Genomic DNA, 23,008 nt, shown 5'->3' with positions numbered 1-23,008 from the left:
ACCAACTGAAGAGAACTAACAGTAAATTGTTGTTATTAGGCCTACTCACGGTCAATACTGATGGTGGCTAATATTTAACATGATATAAATAGGAAACAGGGTTAGCCTATAATTAAGACATTCGAGAGTACCCATCCCTGCAAGTTACAATAAAATGCTGTACAATTAAAATTTTATAAACTTTACTGTGGGAAAGTTGATATGCTTCGGTTTGCAGCCATGTGACTGGCTCAACATTTGTCTCTCGCGATAATAAGCCAAAAATATATCTATATCTATTTATATTTACAATTCCCTTCTTCAAACGGATTACTCATTTACCTAGCTGTTATCAACGGCTCTTATCAAGTTGTAAATTGCAGTGCATGATGAATGGTGTTATGTATGTCTATCAGAAAAAATAAAGCAGATGCTTTTTCAACATGGAACCGCTAGGTTCTTTAGACCTTATTCATGGTTTCCTTCTGCGCAAAGATGGTGACATTTTTAGGGAATTAAGTCAAGGTCAGAATCCAGACATTTGTAGACAGATTTTCACCACACCATTAATTTGATCTCCACCCAAAACAAATAGCCGGTGAATAGCATGCTATTCTCCAACTCAGAATATACGTAGAGGGAGAACTACTGAAAGGGAATTAAGCTCCATTTATGTGCGTTTAACTCGTGTCGGCCCTTGTTTATCTCGGCCTTGCCTACCCAGTTAGTCACCTTCGAGGATTCACCATTGATAACAATTATTAGATCTGTTCTTAACGTTACAAAGAAAATGAGGGGGCACCCGGATTTGAACCGGGGACCTCTTGATCTGCAGTCAAATGCTCTACCACTGAGCTATACCCCCTGATATAGAGCCTAGGCACCAGAGGTCTTCTAGTAAATGTTCTGACTAGGTGTTTTATAGGTTAGTGCTACTAGAACATTGCTCCACCTCTTGTAATTATAAAGTGTATGTTTTATTTTTATTTAACCTCTATTGAACCAGGCAAGTCAGTTAAGAACAAATTCTTATTTACAATGACAGCCTAACCCGGACAACGCTGGGTCAATTGTGTGCCGCCCTATTGGACTCCCAAACACGGCCGGCTGTGATACAGCCTGGAATCGAACCAGGGTCTGTAGTGATGCCTCTAGCACTGAGATGCAGTGCCTTAGACCGCTGTGTGTGTGTGTGTGTGTGTGTGTGTGCAGGGTTGGGTAGGATTCCTTCAATTTTTTTTTTTTTACTAGTTACCTGTCCAAAATTGTTAATCAGTAACGTAACTTTTGGATTACCTACATTTTGTAACATAATCGGATTACTTTCAGTAACACACGCACCGCATCCAGAACACAGAGCCAATATTTACCCAGCTGGCTGCAGAGCACAGGGGGATCAGATGTACAGACGCATGAAAGATATAAACAGAAACATGTAGAGAGAGAGAGACTGGGTCCAAGGGAGAGAGAGAGAGACTGGGTCCCATGGAGAGAGAGAGAGAGACTGGGTCCCAGGGAGAGAGAGAGAGACTGGGTCCCATGGAGAGAGAGAGAGAGAGACTGGGTCCCAGGGAAAGAGAGAGACTGGGTCCCAGGGAGAGAGAGAGAGAGACTGGGTCCCAGGGAGAGAGAGAGAGACTGGGTCCCAGGAAGAGAGCCGGGGAAGAGAAAAAGAGAGGAGGCGGGTAAAAAAAAAGGCTATTAAAAAAAGGGGAACGCGGAAGATGGAGAGAGAGAGAGCTGTGTTAAATGAGGGAAAGATTACAGAACTGAATATGAGAAATAGTTTGGGTTGAAATGAGTGACACTGGGACAGCAGGACATTCTTCTGAAGTTTGTATTTTTACATCCAGATCCAACATGTTATTGACCTCTTTGAATCTGACTGACTCGTGGAAAAGCCTGAACGCATACTGACCACAGTATAATGTGAGTCATTTACAATTCAAGTCTTTCCCTCTATTAATGTTGTAATTCCCCAGATGACCAGTAGAGACCAGTGTAAGCAAATGAAATTGTGGGAGCTTATTCAGAACATGCTTATAGAAATTAGTTTACTGTAAAACTGAGATGTATCTTTTCATTGTGCAAGAGAATAGTCAGTTCTCTTGTAACCTTTCAATGTTCAATGACATTCTGAGTATCATGCCCTACTAAAATATGTCCCTATGCCCTAGTATGTAGGCTACATTTTCCAGCAGTGAATCTCGTAAAGGCTCAACTGTCATTTCCTCACCAGCGTTCTCTAGCCTGATTCTTCGATGTGGAACTGATTGTAATGGAACAGCTGAGAGAGAAGCTGGGTGATGGTGGAGACGACCACACAGTGCTTGTAAAGCAAAGCTTATTTGAACAGGATAACAGACAGAGCTGCTATCGCATGTGCCTGGAAATTAAACTGTAGCCAAACAAAACAGGACATGCCCCTTTTTCATATGACCCACAAAACTTATGCTCAATACTCAGACAATATGGTTGTTTTTATTGACCATTCTCACCATTGACCAAACATTCATAGCAGCGGGCATGGAATGCCAAAACTAAAGCTCTTATGGACAGTACCTGTAAATGTCATTGTGGCAATTATCTGGTATGGTGGCTGTATGGTTAGAAGTGCTGTTAACTGTTCGTTCATCAGTTTATAACCAGAAGGTCAATAGACAGATTCCGTGAAGAGATTGTAGTGTTTTTACTGCATTCATTTAGTTCTCTACAGCAGCCATGTCTGAACACAGAGAGACTATATCATTGTCCAGGGCTAGGAGATGCCATGGCATGCGTGTACTCCTCTACTCTTGAGCGCCCTAAGAGATAAGAGAGAGGGCTCCACTGTGATTCCAGATGATTTCACTAGCATCCCAGTCAAAATATGGAGGGAGAGAGACAGAACGTGGGGCACATCAAAGCAAAGAGGATGGATAGAAAACACGAGAGGCAGGACATGCAGGGAGAGAGAGAGAGAACACTTTCATCTCCTCAGCTGCTACTCCTTATCATCCCCCTGGCTTTGTAATCACCATGGAAACGGAAGGACAGCTTTAAGAGGGTGTTGTAGAGGGAGAGAGAGTGTGTAAGGGGAGAGAGCATGTGAGGGAGGGAGGGGGGGAGAGGGAGCTACAGGGTGACTGGGACCAGGAGAAACTGTGTAGTTGAAAGAGAAGAGAGGGAGAAGAAGGAAGAGAGAGCTGTGTGTTTTTGTTGTTGCTAAACAACATGTGTCTCAGTGCCTTGCTACTCATCTGTCTCTCCCAGGCAGAGTTGGGGAGAGTTTGGGCTCAAGAACAAACAGGTAAGCTTTTCTTTCTCCCCTACCTCTCCTGTGTTTTCCATCCTGATTCTCTTTTCTCACTGTACTTCATCACCTTTTTTCACCTGTTGTCTCCTCCCTCCTCATGTCCCCCCCCCCATGGATCACTCTCTCCATTACACTGGAGGTTGGTCTCACCTAAATTGGGGAGGACAGGCTTGTCGTAATGGCTGGAGTGGAGCTAGTGGACTGGTATCAAACACATGGTTTCAATGTGTTTGATGCCATTCCATTCGCGCCTTTATTATGAGCCGTCTTCCCTTCAGCAGCTTCCAATGCTTCACACAGCTTCTCTTCAGGTCAATCAGGTGTTGTACTTTCTGCCGTACAATAGTAACCTCATCCAGACTCTTCTCTACTTTAATTTTTTTTCTTCACAGAATCATCCTTTATTTACATAATATATTCCATTTACATCTGTCCACCTCTCTCTCTCTCTCTCTCGCGCTTCCATCCTAACACGTCAGTCACAGCAATTTATGATCACATGGAATAATAACTTTTGTATTTAACATAAAAAAGATGTGTGTGTGTCATGGCATTCTCTTTTTTTTAATATCTCATGGCTTCAATGAACTACATAGAGATGTCTTTGAAGACTGTTTTTTTAAACTAATTTACTTATATATGGAAAACGGTGCAGGTTCATGACTGTGTTTGGAAATGGGCAAACCCTTATACTTTTTGTTTGTGCAGAAAGGTTAGTGACCTAGTTTGCAATGAAAGTGTAACCATAAAGAAACACCATGTTCCAGAATGACTCAGAACAACAACCCACAAAACAGCATTACTTCTGCCTAAAATTAGATTTGGACACGTTTCTCCCTGCCACTCTGCTAGGCCTAAAAGTAGGGCAGTCCAGAGTGGGAAAGAAGAGGGGACAAGACAGAGAGAACAAAACGGTCGAGGAATGTAGGCAAAAAGGTGGTAGCTTGATGAATCATGTTTTTTTTTTTTTAAATCATGTTTTTTTTTAATCGAGATAAAAAATAAAAAAAAATTCAAGAGATACCTGGTCCAACAGCATCAGGAGGAACAAAGCTTCAGACAAAACAACTTACATACACAAACACAACATTGACCAAAACTGTAGACACACATACCGTACAACAATGACATATTACATGTGTGTTTGTCTGTACGTGTGTTGAAAGTGTATGCATTTCTGAGTGCTTGGAGTGTGACAGGAATGCTGGTAGACCGATGGAGGGGGATCATCGTGATGTGTTTCTCCTAGCCATATAAAGCCTTTTATTAGAGATTGAGTACATAGATTTGTCACTAGCCCTGTCCCACCTCTGCACTCCTCTTTCTATGACCTCCTCACTTCTCAATAAATCCTGTAAGCCTTATTAGCCAAATCTCTGCTCCCAAATTCATATTTGATTTCCCTTCACCTAGTACTCTTTGCTGAGTGTATTCCCCTCGTGACCTTTGGTTTGCTCCAATATTCAGATGAGAAAGGAAGATGCATCCCATTCTCCTTCCCTGATACTATCTACCACCTTCAAAACAGCAACAGCTCTTCCCTGATACTATCTACCACCTTCAAAACAGCAACATCTCTTCCCTGATACTATCTACCACCTTCAAAACAGCAACATCTCTTCCCTGATACTATCTACCACCTTCAAAACAGCAACAGCTCTTCCCTGATACTATCTACCACCTTCAAAACAGCAACAGCTCTTCCCTGATACTATCTACCACCTTCAAAACAGCAACAGCTCTTCCCTGATACTATCTACCACCTTCAAAACAGCAACAGCTCTTCCCTGATACCATCTACCACCTTCAAAACAGCAACAGCTCTTCCCTGATACTATGTACCACATTCAAAACAGCAACATCTCTTCCCTGATACTATCTACCACCTTCAAAACAGCAACAGCTCTTCCCTGATACTATCTACCACCTTCAAAACAGCAACAGCTCTTCCCTGATACTATCTACCACCTTCAAAACAGCAACAGCTCTTCCATGATACTATCTACCACCTTCAAACAGCAACAGCTCTTCCCTGATACTATCTACCACCTTCAAAACAGCAACAGCTCTTACATGATACTATCTACCACCTTCAAAACAGCAACAGCTCTTCCCTGATACTATCTACCACCTTCAAAACAGCAACAGCTCTTCCCTGATACTATCTACCACCTTCAAAACAGCAACAGCTCTTCCCTGATACCATCTACCACCTTCAAAACAGCAACAGCTCTTCCCTGATACTATGTACCACATTCAAAACAGCAACATCTCTTCCCTGATACTATCTACCACCTTCAAAACAGCAACAGCTCTTCCCTGATACTATCTACCACCTTCAAAACAGCAACAGCTCTTCCCTGATACTATCTACCACCTTCAAAACAGCAACAGCTCTTCCCTGATACTATCTACCACCTTCAAAACAGCAACAGCTCTTCCCTGATACTATCTACCACCTTCAAAACAGCAACAGCTCTTCCCTGATACTATCTACCACCTTCAAAACAGCAACAGCTCTTCACTGAGCTAAATTAATTGCTTTTCGTGTTGATCTTACACGGAATAAAATTAGATGATTTAATTTTTTACATGCAGTGTAAAAAAGCTGTTTGAAATAGGATCAAGTGGAGCTACCCCTCGAGAGCTATCTGCAGCAGCTAACGCAGATTATGAAAACACAGCTTGAGGGATGAAAATGAATTGTGAGGCTGCTGACCTCAGAGCTTGGCTCTGTTCTTTGTCCTGTTGAGAATTTCATTTAACAAACGACTTATGTCTGGTCCAGCCATACTGGGGCCAAGCCTGAACAGAATAAAAATGGAAAGGATAAATCTGGATATACTAAATATCTGTGTGGATGACATCCATAGATGTGATTTCGCTGTCGTGGAGATTTGGATCGGCAACAGCAAGGGTCATTGTGACATCTATACAGACACTTCTGGCAAGTTCCAAGAGAACAGAAGGATCCGTGAAGTAGGGATAGAGAGGCAGGGAGGGAGACAAAAGAACCTACAATCCTAAAGTGCAATTCTGACACTTTTCAACCGCATATTCATTATCTCCAGCAACGTACCAGTGGGCACATACGTGTTATCGTCACTATGATCTGGGGTTAAAGAGATAAGAAGAAAGGTCCTAAAATGTGCTTCTCTTTGATCTAGGATTAAAAGAAACAAAATAAAACAGGGATTTTTAAAACCTTGTTTCTAGCCATGGGGGGGGGGGGGTTTCTTGATCGCAGTGTCACAGTGAAACCTCATAGTGTTTGAAAATCACCGTTTTTTAAATCTTTCAACTTTTCATGACATTTTTCTTCTACAAAGTGTATAAATGCGCCGTTTTGACATATGTAGACAACGCTATTGTTCTGGAAATAATGAAAATGAGGGTGAAGAGTGGTGGAATTGCCCTTCGATTCTTTGTTCGAATTAAAGAAAGTGATTTATTGGATGACGAGGCGTGATGTTGGCATTGGGGAATAAGACATGGTTCAGCCCTGATCTTCATCGAGATGCCTGACTGAGTTCGTTATGGGCTTTGTCTAATACAATGAAAACCAGAATTAATTCCTTTACCTCATCTACTGAGAGATTGGGTTTCACCATAACAGAGGAAGTGTGAGGTCATCACTGCTCTCTTGTTTTCATAGAAGAGATCTTGGTGTTTTTTCAGAATAGAAAATCTTGAAAGGCAATGCCATGACCTGGACACAAAGCCTAATAATGACCATACATTACAATAATTCTTCATAATAATGTCTGCAAAAAATATATTTAGCAATATTTCAAAAACAAAACTATGTTTTTCCCATATTAGATCAAAAGTTCACATTATAATTCAGGTATCGATGATAATTTGCTGTGGGTCTGTAGTTTCAAGTTCTTATTGTCACGTGCACAAGTAGTGAAATGCCTTTCCTAATGCAGTAATCAATATCATTGCAGTGCTATAAAATAAAGTAGAACAAAAACACACAAGAAATAGAAACAAGAGCACGAGAAAGTAAGTATGCTATATACAGGGTCAGTGTCTATATCATATTTACAATGTGCAGGGATACTGGAGTGATAGAGGTAGATATGTATAGAGGTAAGATGACCAGGCATCAAGATATATGATAAACAGAGTAACAGCAGTGCATATGATTATCGTATGTGAGTGTGTAGTCAATATGAATGTGTGCGTGTTATGTGTGTGTGTGAGCAAATGAAGTGCGTGTGCTGGAATGTCAGTGTGAGTGAGTGTGCAGAATTCTGTGAGTGTGTAGAGTTCTGTGAGTGTGCATGGAGACAGTGCAAAAGAAAAAAGAAGGTACTCATGTTCATATGATCAGCCACATTGAGTTGAGCTGTGGAAGTAATGTGCCATCCGGCTGATCCTGAGCCAGCCCTAGCAGCCTCTCCCATGCAGGAAAGGGTGTGCCCTCTTGCCTCCCGGTCTGACTGACCACTCACAAAAACAGGCCTGGAAATATGGGCTGAGTGGTTTCATAGCACCAGGGTGACTTTAGTGCTCAGGCCAGAAGACTGATTGTCTATGTGCCTATGAGCGGTAGCTTAAACTTGACCTTGTTTATGCCTGAGAGAGGGTGGGGGCAGATGACCCTCCCGTTAAATTAGTTTGGCCTCTAGTTCTATCCTTTTGGTCATTTAAAATAGTATTTTAGCATACCTGGACTCCAATTGTTTTAGACAATTAATATCAAATGAAAGCTTGAGGTATGTGACTAAGTGACAGTTGCATGTGATAAAGCAGGCCAGATAGTCTGTGTGAGCCTTCTATTCTAACAGAAGAGGTGTTTATGTTATAATGGTATTCTCACTTGTCATATCCTATTTGTCCTCTGTCATCAGGCATTCCAATACATCAGTGGTTCCCAGACTGTGGGGCCAAGGGGTCAGTTGGGCTTTCAACTTACCTTTAAAAGTGGTAATAGCAGAACACACCAAATTGGGTAGTGTATTTGCAGTTTTCCTCCTGCAGTGTCAGGCATCGCAGACCTTAAGAGAGATATTTATTATAATTTGTCAGAAATGTCCAGATCAACTAGCCCATGTTAGCTAACGTTGTTTAGATAGATTTTTTTGCCCATTGATTTCGTTGTAATGTTTGAGCCACTCAGAGACCACATGAACAAACAACAGGACGTTCACCAATGATGGACGGGGGGGGGGGGGGGGCAGAGTGAAAAAGTTTGGGAGCAACTGCAATACTGTATAATGATATATCACCCCCCCCCCCCCTGTTGATTTTAAAAACAGACCTTCTCGAACACCATAGTCACACATGTCTGATTCTTCAAACTCGTTCTGTGTTCTCTCTCCCATCTGGGGAGATGACCCTGGATTGTAGTACTGTGCTGAAACTGAGTTCACAAGAGAATTGGAAGTTGTAGCCATAGAAATAGAACGGTCCTATATGTTTCACATCACCGACCATACCACACCTAATTTCCCCAGAAACACGCTGGCAAACGCATACGTCTATGAGGAAAGCGTGACACCAAAGAGCCAATTAGACTTCTTTCATTTTATTTTGCAGACCATCCCTGTACTTTACCTCAAAAAGAGCAAGGATACGAAACAAATCTAGGACCAAATCTCCCTCGTGACACTACCCACTATCATTGGCCTCTCACACTCTTTTAGCATTGTAGTTGTCCTTTAGTCCCCCTCCATTTCATATCTCCCCCTTCACAGCCCCTCTACATACTTCGTATCTCGACTTGAAGCCTCTTGGTGTATTTAATTAGTCTCCCCCCTGCTCTGGGTATACTAGTCTGTAGGGTTATTCCATATAATTACTAGCCGTGGTGCTCGTCGGTTTGTTTCTGCTCGCAGTAGGTAGCCTACCAGTTAAGAGAGTTGGGACAGTAACTGAAAAGGTTGCTGGTTCAAATACCCGAGCTGACCAGCTGAATGAAATGGCCAAGCAGGCAGTAAGTAGCCTACCAGTTAAGAGTGTTGGGATAGGTTGCTGGTTCAAATACCCGAGCTGACTACCAAACATATAGTTTAAACTGTCTTGACAACGGAGCAGGGCAAAAGCACAACCAGATCTGGGACCAGGCTATAGAATGCATAGGAATTTAACAGTGATTTATAGGATCTATATCAGTTATATACATCCAGTTGGACAGTGCAGAAACAAACATGTACTACTGCACATTTAGTTTGAAATAGACCAGAGTGTACCATGTAGGAATGTCAAGTGATAATGGTGATAAAATAAGACATTTATGATTTACAAAAATGATGGAATGATAAACCCCTGGTTTCCTGAGTCTATTTGAGATGGGGGGGGGGGGGGGGGGGGGGGGGGGGGGGGGGGGGGGGGGGGGGTGAACCTTAGCTGCACGTAAACCCTCTTCACTCCCTTCTCCCAACAATCATCCTACTAGCGTAGGACATGCAAAACACAGTCTGGATGGAAGCGTGACTCTTTACCACAACAGTCCTTTACTATTAGGAAGTGACATGTCTTCCTCCACCTCCTGCCCTCCTCTCAGTCCTGTAGACAGGCAGGCTCCTCTTGTCTTGGTGATTAGCCAGTGATTTAAGTACCGATGGCCTTGAGGGTTTTATTCTAGACCACTTAACTTGATCAGAGCTGGCCAACTACAGCCCTGCTCCCTACACCCCTTAGCTCCCTCTACACATTCCACTTGAAGGTTATTTCAGTGTTTTGTTTAGGTTTCTGTTAATATGCTAAACATAGGCTTCTTTTCAGATGTCAGAAACAAGCCACATGTACAAACTGTTGGCTAGTGTTAGTCAAGCACCAGATTATTTTACTTAATCAGGTCAAATGAGCAAGGAACAAATTCTTATTTACAATGACCACCTACCCTGGGCCAATTGTGCGCAGCCGTATGGGACTCCCAATCACGGCCGGATGTGACACAGCCATCTTCAATTTAGGATTAAATATACCAAAACATTCTGAAGAGTTAACATGAATGAAGTGATTTGATTCAGTAAGGGCACTGGTAATATACAATTCATGCCTGTGCCAGTCAGGGTTGATTCCACCCAGTTAGTGCAACAAAATCTGGTAACAAAAAAATGCCGTGTTCTGAGTCGGAGTTCTATCACATCCGGTATCCGAAAATAACGAACATCTCGATCCCTCTGATCTAGCAAACACATTCAAACGTGAACAGACTGCACATTTTATAACTGGTAAAATATTGAAAATGTTTGAGCACGGGCTTTCGACCAGAATCATCATTTAGATCCGCCTGTTACCCAACTCAGTTTGATCTGCTCAACAAGTTTTTTCCAGAGAAGATCACCAGAGCAGCAGAGACGAACTCTTCGCGGCAGCCATACTGACCACGGCATGTTCATGGTGATGCCACTTGGAAGAATGAGCGTCACAGAGTGAATTTCTTTGCTTTTTTGTTTGCCATATGCCTACCGATATTCGACTTCCTGTCGTCTACTGAAAGCAAGAGACAAAACAGTAAACATGTAGTACAGGAAAGCGCATAAATGTAGGGTTAGAAGAAAGTCTCCGTTTGAAAAAAAAATACGTGCGGGTGAGATTTATATAGTACGTGTGACGTCATGAACACACCCCATCTTTGAGTAGGACGAAATATTCCTAAAAGTTGCGCAACATTGAAGCTGTCTGGATGAGGCAGGCAGGTTCACCAGAAAAAAACTAATAATGTAATGATGACGCTGATAATAACTGAGATGTACTGTATGATAAAGCAAAATAGTCCAATGCAGATAACAAAAAAAAAATGTTAGTAAACTCAGCAAAAAAAGAAACGTCAATTTTTCAGGACCCTGTCTTTCAAAGATAATTAGTAAAAATCCAAATCCAGATGGTAGGCAATTAAGGTCACAGTTATGAAAACTTAGGACACTAAAGAGGCATTTCTACTGACTCTGAAAAACACCAAAAGAAAGATGCTCAGGGTCCCTGCTAATCTGTGTGAATGTGCCTTAGGCATGCTGCAAGGAGGCATGGGGACTGCAGATGAGGCCAGGGCAATAAATTGCAATGTCCGTACTGTGAGACGCCTAAGATAGCGCTACAGGGAGAAAGGACAGACAGGCAGACCACGCGTAACAACACCTGCACAGGATTGGTACATCCGAGTGTAACCATGTGAAATGGCTAGCTAGTTAGCGGTGGTGCGCGCTAATAGCGTTTCAATCAGTGAAGTCACACACTTTGAGACCTTGAAGTAGTGGTTCCCCTTGCTCTGCAAGAGCCTCGGCTTTTGTGGAGCGATGGGTAACGATGCTTCGAGGGTGACTGTTGTCTGTGTGCAGAGGTTCGAGCCCAGGTTGGGGCGAGGAGAGGGATGGAAGCTATACTGTTACACGAGCATCACACCTGCGGGACAGGTACTGGTTGGCAACAACAACTGCCCGAGTTACACCAGGAACGCACAATCCCTCCATCAGTGCTCAGACTGTCCACAATAGGCTGGACTGAGGGCTTGTAGGCCTGTTGTAAGGCTGGTCCTCACCAGGCAACAACGTCGCCTATGGGCACAAACTCACCGACGCTGGACAAAACAGGACTGGCAAAAAGAGCTCTTCACTAACGAGTCGGGGCTTGATCTCACCAGGGATGATGGTCAGATTTGCGTTTATCGTCGAAGGAATGAGCGTTACACCGAGGCCTATACTCTGGAGCGGGATCGATTTGATCGGATTGAGCTTGTTGTCATTGCAGGCAATCTCAATGCTGTGCGTTACAGGGAAGACATCCTCCTCCCTCATGTGGTACCCTTCCTGCAGGCTCATCCTGACATGACCCTCCAGCATGACAATGCCACCAGCCATACTTGTAACGGATGTCGTCTGGAGATAGAGAGGAGGACCAAGGTGCAGCGTGGTAGGTGTTCATGTCTTTTTAATAAACAAACTGAACACTGGAACAAACCAATAAACGATGTGAACAAAACGAAACAGTACCGTGTGGCCCAAACACCCACAAACCAAAAGTGAAACCCAGGCTACCTAAGTATGATTCTCAATCAGTGACAACAGTTGACAGCTGCCTCTGATTGAGAACCATACTAGGCCGAACTCAAAAACCAACGTGGAAAAACAAACATAGACTGCCCACCCCAACTCACGCCCTGACCATACTAAAACAAAGACAAAAACAAAGGAACTAAGGTCAGAACGTGACAACACTGCTCATTCTGTGCGTGATTTCCTGCAAGACAGGAATGTCAGTGTTCTGCAATGGCCAGCGAAGAGCCTGGATCTCAATCCCATTGAGCACGTCTGGGACCTGTTGGATCGGAGGGTGAGGGCTAGGGCCATTCCCTTCATAAATATTCGGGATCTTGTAGGTGCTTTGGTGGAAGAGTGGGGTAACACCTCACAGCAAGAACTGGCAAATCTGGTGCAGTCCATGAGGAGAAGATGCACTGCATTACTTAATATAGCTGGTGGCCACAGCAGATACTGACTGTCCATTTTGATTTTGATCCCCCCTCCTTTGTTCATGGACACATTATTCCATTTGTGTTAGTCACGTGTCTGTGGAACTTGTTCAGTTTATGTGTCAGTTGTTGAATCTTGTTATGTTCATACAAATATTTACACATGTTAAGTTTGCTGAAAATAAACGCAGTTGACAGTGAGAGGGCGTTTCTTATTTTACCGCCTCTTTAAAGTTGGCCTTGCCACATGTTTTTTTTCTGAAGGCTGAGGAATGGGCCTAGAGAAATGTAACCACTCTCAAATTCATAGTCAGAGCTATGGATGCAACGACTGTCCATCCATGATATCAAAAGTATAGTTGTAACTATGTTTTGAGGCTATACAGTGTTGGTGGTTTCCATTTCCATTATGTGCAACGATTGGAGTAAAACACGCTTGTATGTTAGGTTCTGATGGGGTACAACAGTTGAACTATACTCATGAGGTATTTATAAGTTATATTCTTCAGGATATAATGGCAAAATATCATTCATTTGTCCATGAATTTATGTAGCAACTAAGGATTCTAGCTGTAAAGGTATAGTTCACTCAAAACTTATATATTTTAGTATTTTGGTCATTAGTGCAATGAATACAATTCCCCAAAAACGTCAGCAGTCAAGTTTTCAAGATAAAGCTTGATATACAACGTTATCTCGCAACTGTATTCTATACAGAAGTGCACTATAAAAGATAGAATGCACGTACAATGCTCTGTGCACATAAAACACAACACTGCTGACATAAACGAGAAGGCTTGGATGTTGCAAACATTGCTAGCCAACATCTTTATGACACTGGATGGCGAAAGGCCAGCAGAATTAGCAATGGAATGTAGCTAGCATAGACAACAACATCCCCAGCGCCACACATTGACAACCTCTCCAGCACCACTCATGTCAAACACCTCCTGACTTAGCTAGATGAACTGGCAACTAACCATCTCAATAACTCACAAGCAATTGCTATGCAGGGCCAGAATAAACAAACAAAAACAAAAATGACAGCAACTGCACTGAGAAGTGTCCCAAACTGAACAAAAACACTCCCTGCTTCCCGCCCCCTGCTCAAAGTACTTTAGAAGAAAACATATAGGGGGGTCCTATATGCATTCTTGTTGAGTCGATGATTTCGGTAATTTCCGGACAGAACATTTCTATGTGGCTGCGCCCTGAGAAGCAGTATAACCAGATGCATTGTGGCCTCAAGCAGAGTGCTGTGGGGACGTGTGTTATCTGATAACAACGGAGGTCCTCAGAGATTGGTCCCTCCTAATCCCAGATGGTCTCAAATCCACATTGAGTTATTTGTTTGGATAATGTTTTAGCAGAATGTTGTGGAACATATGCTGCATTGTAAGTTGCTTTGGGAACTGCTCACAACTTTGGCTCCAAGAGACAGAACATTGCAGTCCATGGGATATGCAAGACAAGGAGAGGAGGAGGAGGAGGAGAGAAGTAAAGTGGCAGACAAACAAGAAATCCCCAAGGCCTTTCTAGTTTGTTGTATTGTGATTAGACTGTGGTCCAGCCATCACACATTTTAATGTGTGTGTGTGCGTGTGTGTGTGCAGGTGCATGCAGGTGCAGGTGTAGGAACTCCTGCACCTGTTCAGAGGTTGAAATGCATGTCAGCATTCCCTCATGGCCAGAGATATGTTAATGCAATGTTCACTTTCAGCCCACAATATCCAAACCATTGCATTGAGAAATACACACTCGGTTCAGGGCTATGCAGTAACCTAAAGCCAGTGTTGGGGAGTAGTGAACTACATGTAGTTCAACTAGTAATTTAACTACATTTTGCAGTAGCTTTGTGGTAGTTGAACTCAATTCTAATCTTGGTAGTGTTTTCAGTAGTTAATGACTTTTTTTCTGCCATGGGTGTAACTAACTACACACTACTTTTTTTGCAAAAAGAACATCTGGGTGATGTAGGCAAGAATGTCCTTTCTTTTTTCAGTATTAGACCTGCCTAATTCTCACTTTAAACTGATTTGTGTTAATGTGCTAAATTACACATTCTGTTGACATCTGACTCCAGAGCGATTTTTCACAAAGTAGTTTTGATGTAGTGAACTACTTTTTCAAAGTAACTTTAGTTAAGTAAACTATATTTTTCTTAAGGCTAGCTTGAGTGTATCTTAACTTCTACCAGTGAGAAGTAATTGGTTTCTTGGTTAAATATTTTCACAGAAACTTCCCCAACTCTGCCTAAAGCAAATGCCTGATTTGTTTGTAATTTGACCGAGTGGGTTCAAACATGAATATTCTGACTGACACTGTCTTGATCTGTGTCACTGACTCACTGTGTTTTGGACAGAGATGCGGTATCATGTGAATGGACAGCAGCATGAGAAGCCATCACACAGGACCCCCAGAGAGCCGTGGCTGGGTTACGCCAGGGTGGCCAGGGAAGTACTGGGAGGAGGACTGACCATTGACACCCTACCAGACAACATGACACACTTAGTGGTGAGTGGCGCTGGGTCAGTGGTCCAACAACACACTAATGTGGGCAAGATGCGAGATTTGCTTGTCTAGTTGTTCCAGTTGTGGTGGTAGAATACTGCTCCCTGCTGGCCTTAGACAAAACATACCCTCTGCATTAGACTGCAGAGAGTATATTGAAAAGAGTTGAACAACGCAGATCCAATCAAATTGCAGTGAATCATTTTAACCTCGCTGCTGAAATGTACAGTCCAAGATATTCAAGGATATCCTAAGGTTTCTAAAAGCGTATCCCTTTAGTTTATGTAGTATGCAACCTGCATTCTTTATATTTAGTATCCCTCTCTTGTAATACTACTATGTAATAAACTGGAGACTGGAACTCAATGTAGAGTGTGTGTTTGTTTGTTTGTTTGTTTATGTGGGCCAGCATTCAAATGCTGCTTGTTGCTGTTGTTCATTATAACATCTCCCCTCCGCCCCTTCTCACACCATTATTCCATCTCTCCCATCTCATCCCTCAACTTCTCCTATTGCCCTCACCTCTACTGTTTCTATAACAGGAGGACGCTGGTAAGTATTACTCGTGGCGTAGTTTTGGCCCTGATGACCAGCGCACAGATGAACTCTGGGTAGATTTAAACGACCTAGAGCATGGCCAAGTCAGAATGCATGGCATTTTGTCCAACACACACAGACAGGCTGCGGTGAGTCATACACACAGTTACACACACACCCACGCGCGCGCACGTGCACGCGCATCTCATTTCCCTCCCTCTCTCTCTTCCTCGTATTCCAGAAGGTCGCCCTCTCATTTGACTTCCCCTTCTACGGACATTATTTGAGGCAGATTACCATAGCAACAGGAGGTATATTTCATTATTCTTCCCACACATGGCAAGTTGTTCAAACTCAGATGGAGCCACTTATCATAAAGCTTCCTTTCTACTCCCTGCTTGTTTACTTACGTTAAGCCTAGAAGGAATGAACTATTGTAACTACCAGTTGCCACTTGCCATGCATCTCCATAGAACCCTGACCTCTGACCTTCCCCAGGGTTTATTTTCATGGGAGAGGTCACACACCGCATGCTGACAGCAACACAGTACATCGCCCCCCTCATGGCCAACTTTGACCCCAGCTTCTCCAAGGAGTCTATTGTGCAGTACCTGGACAATGGTGAGCCATAGAGTAACATTCAGACAGCGCTTGTTATTTGACTTTTGACCCTTGGTTGACCTCTGTGTGACCTGTCCTGTACTGACCACAGGTGAGGTGTTTGTGGTGCAGTGGGAGCGTGTGAGACTCCACGGGAGGGAAGCAGAGGGGGCATACACCTTCCAGGCTGCCCTGCACCTCACAGGGACCATCACCTTCAGCTACAGAGATGTGAGTGGGACTTACAACACGCACACTTATGAACCTTGTTCAACACGTCTTTGATTTTAATGTACTCCATCTTAACACAGTCACACTTTTCGGTTTCTCTGTCCATTTTTCTCTACCTGTCAATCTTGCTCTTTCAGATACCTTTGCCAGTGGAGGTGATAAGTTCTGCTGAGCACCAAGTGAAGGCAGGGTTGTCAGATGCATTCATGGTAAACCTGCAATCCCCTCAATCCTCAGGTTAGCACCAAAGGGTTCCCTAACCCTAACCCACAGTTATCCAGTTTGGCAAATCTTTGATGTCAAAAACTTTTGCTAAAATGATCTGAAATGATATCTCTCACATAGATGCCCAACGTCGGCTCTACGAGTACCATCGGGTGGACATCGATACAACTAAGATCACCAACAACTCTGCCTTTGAGTTCACTGCTTTGCCTAGTAAGCAGCTAATCTCTATCCCTCATACAGTCCTCTCAGACATTTTATCCTCAATAACCAGTCACAGGCACAGCTTAGTATGATGTTAATGCCAATGCCAATCATGTCGCTGCAGAATCAAAACCCAGGTCTCTCTGTCTCTCCCTCCCTCTGTCCAGCCTGTCTGCAGCATGACAGCTGTGAACTCTGCCTCTCGTCCAACCTAACCTCTGGCTGTACCTGGTGCAACATCCTCCAGAGGTGAGCAGGAGAGGAGTGTAGGTCGCTATCTGAATAAAGGAGTCCTTGTTCCTTTGTGTTTGACATCTGTGTCTGTTTCAGGTGCTCAGATGGAATGGACAGACACAGGCAGGAGTGGCTGGACTACGCCTGTTCAGAAGAGGTAGAATTGGGCAATGTCAATGAACGTTCACATACTTTACATGTACGGTACATCAAATGTAAATCACAGTCTCAGCTTCCTCTGTTAAAACCACAATTCCCATCCATTATATGGACAGGCCAAAGATGTTACATGTGAGGATTATTCCATGGGGAGACCAGACAGCTCCATTGACCCTTCAGTTCCCTCAGACTCTGAGGTCACCACTCCCCTTGGGCCCCTACTAGAAGGCCCTGCCACGGAGAGTAAGTCAAGTGTGTAAATGAATGTGCCTGGGAGGGTTTATATCGGGTGTATCAGAGTTCAACTGTGCATGCAGCAGCGTTAAACAGAGCTAGAAGGCCCTGCATAGTAATGCCCTAGTGCTCAGTGTCTGTCTTTAGCCGGTGCCTACAGTAATCTGAGTGTTCTTAGAACATGCAAAGAAATTGCACAGAAATGAAGTTCAGGAAAATAACAATGGAAGCAGTTTGAGTCCTAACTGCTCAATATTCAAACTGATCCTACATTTGAGCTTCCTCCAGATGACACCAAACGTGTGATTCTATACAATGGTAACGGTGGGTGGTATCTTGATTCACTTTGAATTGTGTGTATGGAGCCATGTTTACAGGATTTTGATTGTACATGGTCTCTCTTTCCTGGTTAGACGTGAAGACAGGCCCCCCGAGACAACACGACGGGTCAGCTCACACAGGAGTTATAGCAGGTGTAGTAGCTGCATTGGTGCTACTGCTGGCTCTGACACTGCTGGCTCTTTACGTCAACTCTCCTCCTTCTGCTGCTTCACCCCTCTACTTCTTACAGGTTAGTAACACTATCAGGGCTCACATTCAACCAGCCCTGTCCTGTTAAATGTAGACTTCTCCTCCCATTCTCTTTAACCTTTTAAAAACAATGATTTGTGTGATCTCATTTCAATAGCGACGCAACAGCTACTGGCCATCCATGAAGTTCAGGAAGCAGGGATTCCACTCCAGCTACGCAGAGGTGGAGGTCGAAGGTCATGAGAAGGAGGGAATCATGGAAGCTGGCCAGTGCTGACCGGACTGAGGAGCAACTGGATGATGAGGAGATAAAAATGAGTTTGTAGGAGAGGATGGAGTGAGCTTAGAGCTACACACACATCCCTTACTCCATTACACAAATAATGTTTTTCTGTTCATTCATTTTTCAATAATCACCTCAATATAGTCCCTGTCTTTATTGGCTAAAAAGTGGGTGGCATTTTATATCATTTTTGGCGGACAAAGTCTTCTACTCTTCTTTTAAACGTCCGCTACTCAGGTTTTAGGGAACGGGACAAATGGGAAGAGGCCACTTTTAGGCTTTGCTAGAATTTCTTTGTTCAGTGTGGGTGTGGATGAGTTCCAAGTTTCTCACCATTTACCACACACCTCCATGGGATGTGTAACTGGAATAAACTGAGATACATTATGACTATCAACATCCATGGAAAAAACACTATAAAGGATTCTGTATCCCTGCACTTCCATGACAAGAACAAAGACCAGTTGTGGATGTTCTTCAATGATCATCTCTGCAACTTATTTTTTATTGTATAGTTAATGTTTGAATGTTTTGTTCCTGTATTGCTTTTTTTTTATGTACAGTACCAGTCAAAGGTTTGGACACACCAACTCAATGTATAGGTACTATACATGCCAAGAATGTATTTCATAAATTGATCAGAGGCAATTCAATGACTTCAAAACAGCAGAGTGCTCTTCATACAAGACTTTGACCTTACAAATTAAACCCAGATTGAGGATCATGTTTTGAAATACAGTACTTTCAAAGAATAAAGGCATTTGAATGAATAATGTTTAGTTGCAATGTCAACCATAAAATGTAATTTAATTATAGTGGGCACATGATTTCTGCACCCTGACCAGTGAAACCAATTCTGATTTGCGACAGCAGATGTCACCCAAACCAAATGTATTTGCAACTTTATTCCATGTAGGCCTTCACAGTAGCCTACATACAGGTTGTAGCAGATGGCATGATCATCATGTGGAATAAAAAGGGTTGGCGTGTATTCTAGATACATTTTCTATATGTCATATACACGATTTTGATATGCGCTTCTTCCACGGTAATTGTGGTTTCCACTAGATAGCACAGCCACAAAATAGATAGTCTCTATCGAAAAAAACTAATAAAAACATACATTTTCTTTTTAGTCTTCATTTAATATTAGGGTTAGACATACGTTTTGCAGTGTGGTTAAGTTGAGGGTTAAGGTTGGGGTTAGGTTTAAAATCACATTTTAAGAAGATAAAATGCCGAAATGGGCGGGGTTTAATACTTTGTGGCTGTGGTAACCAGTGACGACCAGTGATGGTGGTGTGATAAATCTAGTTCCGCATTCCATGGAATCAACCAACTTAAAAGCATTGAGTATTGCTATTTGTGATGGATTTCACTATCAAATATAGTATACGCTGATCGATCTCCATAGATTGATATCTGATCACAGGATTTATCCAATTATAAACGCCGCCTTTGAAATCAAGCGTCTCTTTGTGAGACCGCCCCCTTTCCTTTCTCCTCGGGAGCGCGGCATTGGAAAGAGAGGCGCCGTGCCCGCGCTTTACGTCTCTGGTTCGTGTACTGACAGCCAGCTGTGCGATTAGAACGACAACAATCTCCGGGTTTTGATCAATCCAGCCGTCAAACTCGACCCCGTATTGTTTGGGAAGAACACGTTTACTTGACAGTTATTTTTTTTATCGTCTAATTTATCCAGCATTCCTCAAACATGAATCCGTCGTGTGGCAGATGTGGCACAATCGTGTACCCGACGGAAAAAGTGAATTGTCTGGACAAGGTAAGGAAAAAAACATTTGCAACCAGGCATTTGAATTGGCAGTCACCTGCTTCTGTTTGTGTATTATACATCCCGTTATCAATACAGTTTTCTTTAGTGTGTTTGTTAATGATTTGTGATGCCCGGGCAGGTAGGCTAACATTCACTAGATAGCACGTTACCTGTCTGTGTGGATGTGATTGTGAAAGACTAACGTTAGCTAGTTTTCTCTTTTGATCTGTTGAACGTTTAGCTAGCTAGCTAATTAGGTTTGCTAGATAACTAGTCTTTTTAAATGATCTGATTTTTAATTTTACATTTGCCACGTTGGATTTTTACAGATTTGAATTCTTGAACGAAGCGTTTCCTGTTTTCACCACAAACAAGCCAGTTTTAGCTCGCTGCGTTAACCTATGGGCTAGCTAGCTAACGTTATCAAAGACCGGAATGTGGTTAGCATTTCCATCAGCCGAACATCAGAGTAGTCAGTATCAGATTGTGATTGATGGCATACAACGAGCAATTATGATTAACTAGTTTGCTGGTCACTAAAGATGAACGTCTACTACATTGCATTGTAAAATCTACCTTACGAGGTTAGTCCAAATTGATGATTTCAGTTAACGTAACGTTACCAAGCAAGATGGAGAGATTAATTAGAATGTTCCTGCTTTCAAAGTTATTTAGCTAATGTTAGTTTCAGTTCTCCCCAAATCCAGAAATTAACATGTGTGATGAGTTCCCATCGCCAATTTAAATCCGTGTCAATTTGACTCAAGCTAAGCATCTTGGTTTTTCAGGATGCTGTTTAAAAGTTGAAACAATAATTTGGGGTTGTTCAATTGCAGTAGTGCCTTATCAAAATCCAGTGTTTGCTAGCAGCTCACACAAGCTACCACGGACAAGGAAGTGTAATCTACCAGGGTGTGGAAGAAGAAAAACTCCAAGGGAACAGAGCCATGCTTCACACGTTCAGTGAAATTAACTTCTTAAAACAAAAACAAAATTAAAGTCCACACAATGTCTATCACAACATCCATCTGTGTGGGCTTTGTGTGAATGCGTAGGCTAGCGAGTGTATTAGAAAACAGTCACTATGCTATCGTGGTCTTGTCTGTTTAGTCTCTTGCCACTCAGTACTGCAGTAACACGTTCTGCAGCATGTTGTTCTGCTGCCAACTGAAACAACACTTCCTTTATGGCACGTCAATCAGGCTGAACCAAACAATCCCTGTCGCCACTTCTTTTTGCCCACTGGGTAGACCAAGGCTATAATAATAATCATATATTCTCATGTGGTCCCTCTCTTTGTAATTTGAACGTCCGTTACTTTTGCTGCCAGAGCTCACTGAGCACATTGCATGACTCTAGTGGAGGATGTGGGCGGGGTCACCTCTTGTGGTGAGAGAAGGATGCATTGGCATTTCCTACACACTCTAGTCTAGTGATGCCGGGGCTGAGCTTATAATTTGTCTAATGGGTATTGGGAAGGCCTTGTGGAGCCGATCGCTGTAAGTGGGTGTTATCTAGATGGGAGCGTCTGGTGAGCGACGATAGAGCACATTATCAGAGATGCCAATACTTGTGTACACTGCACGCCCATGGGTTGGAACTCCTCATACTCCCTGTTGTGCAAGTAGAAGGCCCTTATTATTGTTGTCCAACAGGATGGAGATGAAATTGACAACCCTTGCCTTGGATTAAAATGTAGAGCCCAAAATAAAACAATACCTTACACATTCATGTAAACTATTTCTGGGTGTTGTGGCTAGAAATCAGGTGAACTGAACCCAAGCCGACACCGCAACCGTGTTCTCTGGAAAATCATGCCGAAAGCAGCGCACATTCCTGCAGACAGACACTCCCATAAAAATGTGCTCTGTCAGAGGCCTGCTGTGCTGCCTGTCTCCCCCTCTGAGCTACACACAGGCTCTGAGCCCAGGGATCGTCTGTCTGTCTTAGCTGCTATTCCGCGTCAGCGCTCTCCTCCTCAGACACATGAAAACAACCTCCCTATTCCCCTCCTGGGCACCGGCTGCCCTTCTCGTTTGTTTAAACCAGATGAGGCCGACCGGCGAAGGGCGGCAGTTTTCCCCAGTCTGATTCAGGCGAAGGTAGTCAAGGCTGCAGCGTGCGGTTTCCTCGGCGACCGCTGAATACTTGCTTACCTGACAAACTGTCTTCTGGTGTAATGTATATGGGGGCTGTGCTGTGGAGAAGCTGGGCCACAGACGCTAGTTTGTCTGCCGCTCTGCATTTCATTATAGTGGGACGGGGATCTGCAGGAGGAAGGGGGCACCTGAGGATGAGGGGTGAAGTCAGGAAGTGAATGTTATGTGAGACGAAAGAGAGTAGGCATACTCATCTGTCTTGCCTTCAATATGTGGACGTTGCCTGTTAGTAATGCAGTACTGTGCTTCAGAGGTTTTTGACAAGTCCTCCTAGCCATCGAAGCAGATGAGTGCTGTTGAGGACCTGGAGCCTCGCTGTAAGGGTTAACTGCAGGAGGTGCCACTATTTGCCAGATAGTAGGTTATTCATAACCAGAGTGCCGACTGTACACCCTATGCAAAACTGGTTTAACCAAGCCTGGAAACATGGCTGTGTGCGTGTATTCCTATTTGAAAGACTGAATTTGTTTGACTGTGTGCAAGTACTAGACAGATGATGACTGGTTCTGTGTTCTGAGAGTCTCTGTTATATTGATGGAATGATTTTCCTGTGTGGGAGATTCTGTATACAGGTAATCACGTACTCAATATTCTACACTGTGCCTTTGTGTGTGTCTGTTACTCGTAC

At 43.2% G+C, this 23,008-nt stretch overlaps 2 protein-coding genes and 1 non-coding gene across 3 annotated transcripts in view; 2 read left to right on the top strand and 1 right to left on the bottom strand.

Annotated features, from left to right (window-relative positions):
* Positions 1 to 772: 772 nt before the first annotated feature.
* Positions 773 to 844, bottom strand: trnac-gca (transfer RNA cysteine (anticodon GCA)). The gene has a single exon. It is a non-coding gene; the product is annotated as a tRNA-Cys (tRNA).
* Positions 845 to 3,088: 2,244 nt separating this feature from the next.
* On the top strand, positions 3,089 to 19,443 carry LOC109898385 (plexin domain-containing protein 1). The gene is made up of 13 exons (XM_020493346.2): positions 3,089 to 3,268; positions 15,061 to 15,212; positions 15,752 to 15,895; positions 15,988 to 16,057; positions 16,245 to 16,367; positions 16,459 to 16,577; positions 16,715 to 16,814; positions 16,923 to 17,015; positions 17,174 to 17,255; positions 17,337 to 17,397; positions 17,516 to 17,642; positions 18,047 to 18,204; positions 18,322 to 19,443. Exons 1-13 carry the CDS (start codon positions 3,193 to 3,195, stop codon positions 18,439 to 18,441), a joined length of 1,425 nt encoding a protein of 474 aa, XP_020348935.1. The 5' UTR covers positions 3,089 to 3,192; the 3' UTR covers positions 18,442 to 19,443.
* Positions 19,444 to 19,717: 274 nt separating this feature from the next.
* Positions 19,718 to 23,008, top strand: part of LOC109898384 (LIM and SH3 domain protein 1) — a 37,589-nt gene continuing 34,298 nt past the window's right edge. The window contains exon 1 of the mRNA XM_020493345.2: positions 19,718 to 20,230. Coding sequence (XP_020348934.1) covers positions 20,162 to 20,230 — 69 coding nt within the window. The 5' untranslated portion in view covers positions 19,718 to 20,161. The remainder of the gene's footprint in view (positions 20,231 to 23,008) is intronic.

Source organism: Oncorhynchus kisutch, linkage group LG10, assembly GCF_002021735.2.
Source record: "Oncorhynchus kisutch isolate 150728-3 linkage group LG10, Okis_V2, whole genome shotgun sequence".
NCBI classification, from domain to species: domain Eukaryota; kingdom Metazoa; phylum Chordata; class Actinopteri; order Salmoniformes; family Salmonidae; genus Oncorhynchus; species Oncorhynchus kisutch.
This window is presented reverse-complemented; position numbering and strand designations above follow the sequence as displayed.